General features: G+C 36.9%; 1 protein-coding gene across 1 annotated transcript; it reads left to right on the top strand.

The window, feature by feature from the left end:
- The first annotated feature begins 1,841 nt into the window (after window positions 1-1,841).
- On the top strand, window positions 1,842-2,333 carry LOC127096333 (uncharacterized). Its single transcript, XM_051034919.1, has one exon. It carries the CDS (start codon window positions 1,842-1,844, stop codon window positions 2,331-2,333), a length of 492 nt encoding a protein of 163 aa, XP_050890876.1.
- Window positions 2,334-3,500: the final 1,167 nt, after the last annotated feature.

Raw genomic sequence — 3,500 nt, 5'->3', positions numbered from 1 at the left:
TTTGTTAACATTAATCATTGGTCAATTTGTACAAGGAGACAAAATATAAATTGAGATATTTTCTATTACTACTTAATATATATATATATATATATATATATATATATATATATATATATATATATATATATATATATATTAATTATGTGTGGTGGTAAGTGAAAAGGAAGAGATAAGAATACAAGAAAAGAAGAAATGGATAAGAAGAAAAAAGAAAAACGTGGAAGAGGGAAAAAGGAGAAGAGAAAGAGAGTTATCAGAAAAGAGAAAAGAAACGAAGAAGTAGAAAAAAGAAAAGAAAAGAGAAAGACAAGAGCTTGGAAGGAGGAGAAGAAAATCCGTGGAGATCTTCATCATCACCACCATATCATAGTCTTCACAAATTTCGTCTCAATTTCATTGAATTCTTCATAAAGGTGAATACCTAAATAGTGTTAGCAATTGGGGAGAATTTCATGTTTGGGAAAGTAAGGGTTTTGGTCAAAGCATGCTTGTGAAAGTTAAAGGAAGAAAGACCCGACTTTTGTTGTGCAACCTTAGCACTTGTGATTCATGAAAATGTTTTCTTCCCAAATGTGGTCAAGTTTGTTGATCACTTGGCTGTTGAAGTCTTTCTAACAAAGAATCTGGTGCCATATCTACTTGTAGACTTCTATCATACCTTTCATATAAGGCATGACAAAGGGAGGTATTTTCCTCTGTTGTGCTCCTCTGTTAAATTTGCGGACGAGGGACCGCATTCCTCAACGTGAACCTTTTGCTCAAAGCAATTTGACATGGCCTCAAAAGTTTGCATCTCTCTCCGCCAATTCAATCTTGTGGTACAAGAGAGAATGGGATACAAGAGAAGTCATTTCAAGATGTGGAGGGTTCCCGAACGTACCCTTAGTAGGAACCCAAGGTTGTATCAACTAGAACCCCGCTTTACTCAAAAGACAATTGGGGTACACCATGTCGAGTCCTCCCGAGGAAATAGACTTCATTTTTTTCATCGTCAATATCATGGACCCACTCGACTCAAACGTGAAAAGAGTGCAAAAAGCTTGGACAAACATAGTCCGTATTGACCAAGAATGGGGTAAGAAGAACATCTTAGCAGAGGAACCCTACTATGTGTGGGTAAAAGAGAGGGCTAGGGTTATTAAGATGTTGTTTCTATTTGACCCTTATTATTTCTTGTTGATGCTTGAGCCCGAGCCTATCCTACAAGAGGACATGGATAAACTTACCAATCAAATAAAAGAGCTTGAGTTGGAAAACACTCAATTACGAGTCCAACTCAATCGTGCCAAGAAACGTAACCATGTTCTGGAAGATAAGGTTAAGAAAGTTTGTGAAAAGTTTGAGGATAGAAAGAAGAGGCTCCGAATAGCTGAAAGTCAAAGAGTTTGGGTTGGTGGATCTCTACGAGGAGCTAAGACAGTACATGCTCACTCATACAATGTTATTAATCTATAAGATGGACCCTGTCAAATACGTCTTTGAGAAGCCTACTCTAACTGGTAGAGTAGCTCGATGGAAAATGACTTTAACCGAGTATGACATCCAACATGTTACTCAAAAGGCCATCAAAGGGAGTGTAATATCCGACTATCTTACATATCAGCCCTTGGTAGACTACCAGTCTATGCGATTCGAATTTCATGATGAGGATATTATGTTGATTAGGGATTGAAACATCCCCGACCCTGAGGAAGGACCCGAGCCTGGATCCGATGGACTTTGGTTTTTTTTATGGAGCTTCTAATTCTCATGGCAATGGCATAGGGGCAATTATCACCTCCCCAACTGGTTTTCACCTCCCCTTCCCTGCAAGGTTGTATTTTGAATGTACAAACAATATGGTGGAGTACGAGCCTCGTATCATCGATATTGAAGCCACGATTGATCTTAGGATCAAAATCCTTGAAGTCTACAAAGATTCAGCCTTGGTTGTTAGCCAAGTCAAAGAATATCGGGATACTAGAGAGCACAAGCTTATCCCTTACAAGGAGCATGTCTTGAAAATTGTCCCTTACTTTAACGAGATTACATCCCACCACATCCCTCGGGAAGATAATCAACTAGCTGACGCCTTGGCAACCTTGGCGTTCATGTTTAAGGTCAAGTGGAAGAATGAAGACCCATCCTTTCACCTCAACTACTTTGACGAGCTCGCTTACTGTTTGGCGTACGAAGACGAAGCCGACGATTATCCTTGGTTCTATGACAATATGAGATTCTTAGAATGCCAAGAATATCCAAAGGATGCATCCATTACCGATAAGAAATACATTTGGAAATTGTCTTCCAAGTTCTTCTTAACTGGTTGGGTACTCTACAAGAGAAATTAAGATTCAATTTTGCTAAGATGTGTGAACAAGCAAGAAGCAAACCAAATCATAATAGTGTATGATCTATTTATTTTGGTGACACTTTGATCCTGACCAGTCTGGTGACCTGACCTAAGAAGATGACCGGAGCTAGGGCTCCGATGGTGCATTGGCATTGTCCAAGCCATTTGATCCATGGTCCACGTTTTAATCTCATCCCTCCATTCTGATTACCAAGTGTACACACGCGTTGACTGAGGTGTTTGGTGGATAACGTGCATTGGCCATTAGATATGCCACCTTAATTAATGAGGGAGATCTAGTGGCCCTTGTTTTTCTGATTTAATTTTAGTTTCCATTTAATATTTTAAATACCATTTTCTTGATAAATTCATTATAATTTCCATTTTAATCCAAAAAATATGGGACTTTTACCAAAATTTCACAAATAATTTCCTCTTCCATTTTCTGAATTAAAATTATTTTTTGGATTGAGTTTGATATTTTTAGTGAATTTATTGATTTTTGACTTGTTTTTAATTGATTTTAAATACTTCTGACTTTCAAAAAATGCCAAAAAAATTAGTCAAAGGTCCTTTGACCTTTTTTGACCTATGATAAATCCCTTGGCTATTTATTTGGTGATTTGAAGAGATTTAAGATTTTTCCCCTTTTAAAATGTATTTTTCTTCATTTAAAAATTGAACTTAAATTGTTTAATTGCTTTAATATTTTGTTAAGCTTTTGTTTTGACTTTGTGTTAACTCAACTTGTGTTTGGCCTTGATCTTGGTTGGATTGGATATTTATTTGGTCAATACCATTGGATTTAGGGGGTTGATGAAGTTTGAACTCCATCCCTCAAAATGAATGGATGGTATTGATCAAATGAAGTTCATCCCTTGATAAATTTGGGATTTTTTTCACTTAATCTCTTTATCTACATCTGTTTTCTTCCCAAACCCTTCATTGGCCAATGACTTCTCAAACATTCAAATGCTAGTTGATTCATCAATGACCCTGTGTCAGATGAATCCACATGAGCTTGATTGAGATAGGTCCACCCCCTCTTATTTTTGTGTGTGGTATGCTTTATGAGTTTGGTCTTGATTCCTTGTCTCTAGCATGCATTAACACCAATATTATTATTGTTCAACCTCAGATAGTTGTGACTTCTACATAAGTCTAA

This window comes from Lathyrus oleraceus, chromosome 1 (genome assembly GCF_024323335.1).
Source record: "Lathyrus oleraceus cultivar Zhongwan6 chromosome 1, CAAS_Psat_ZW6_1.0, whole genome shotgun sequence".
NCBI classification, from domain to species: domain Eukaryota; kingdom Viridiplantae; phylum Streptophyta; class Magnoliopsida; order Fabales; family Fabaceae; genus Lathyrus; species Lathyrus oleraceus.
The sequence above is the reverse complement of the archived record's forward strand: the minus strand, read 5'-3'. Positions and strand labels throughout refer to the sequence as shown.

Bases quoted from the DNA above. Each gene is read 5' to 3' on its own strand.
- LOC127096333 (XM_051034919.1), top strand. From the start codon at position 1,842: ATGGTGGAGTACGAGCCTCGTATCATCGATATTGAAGCCACGATTGAT.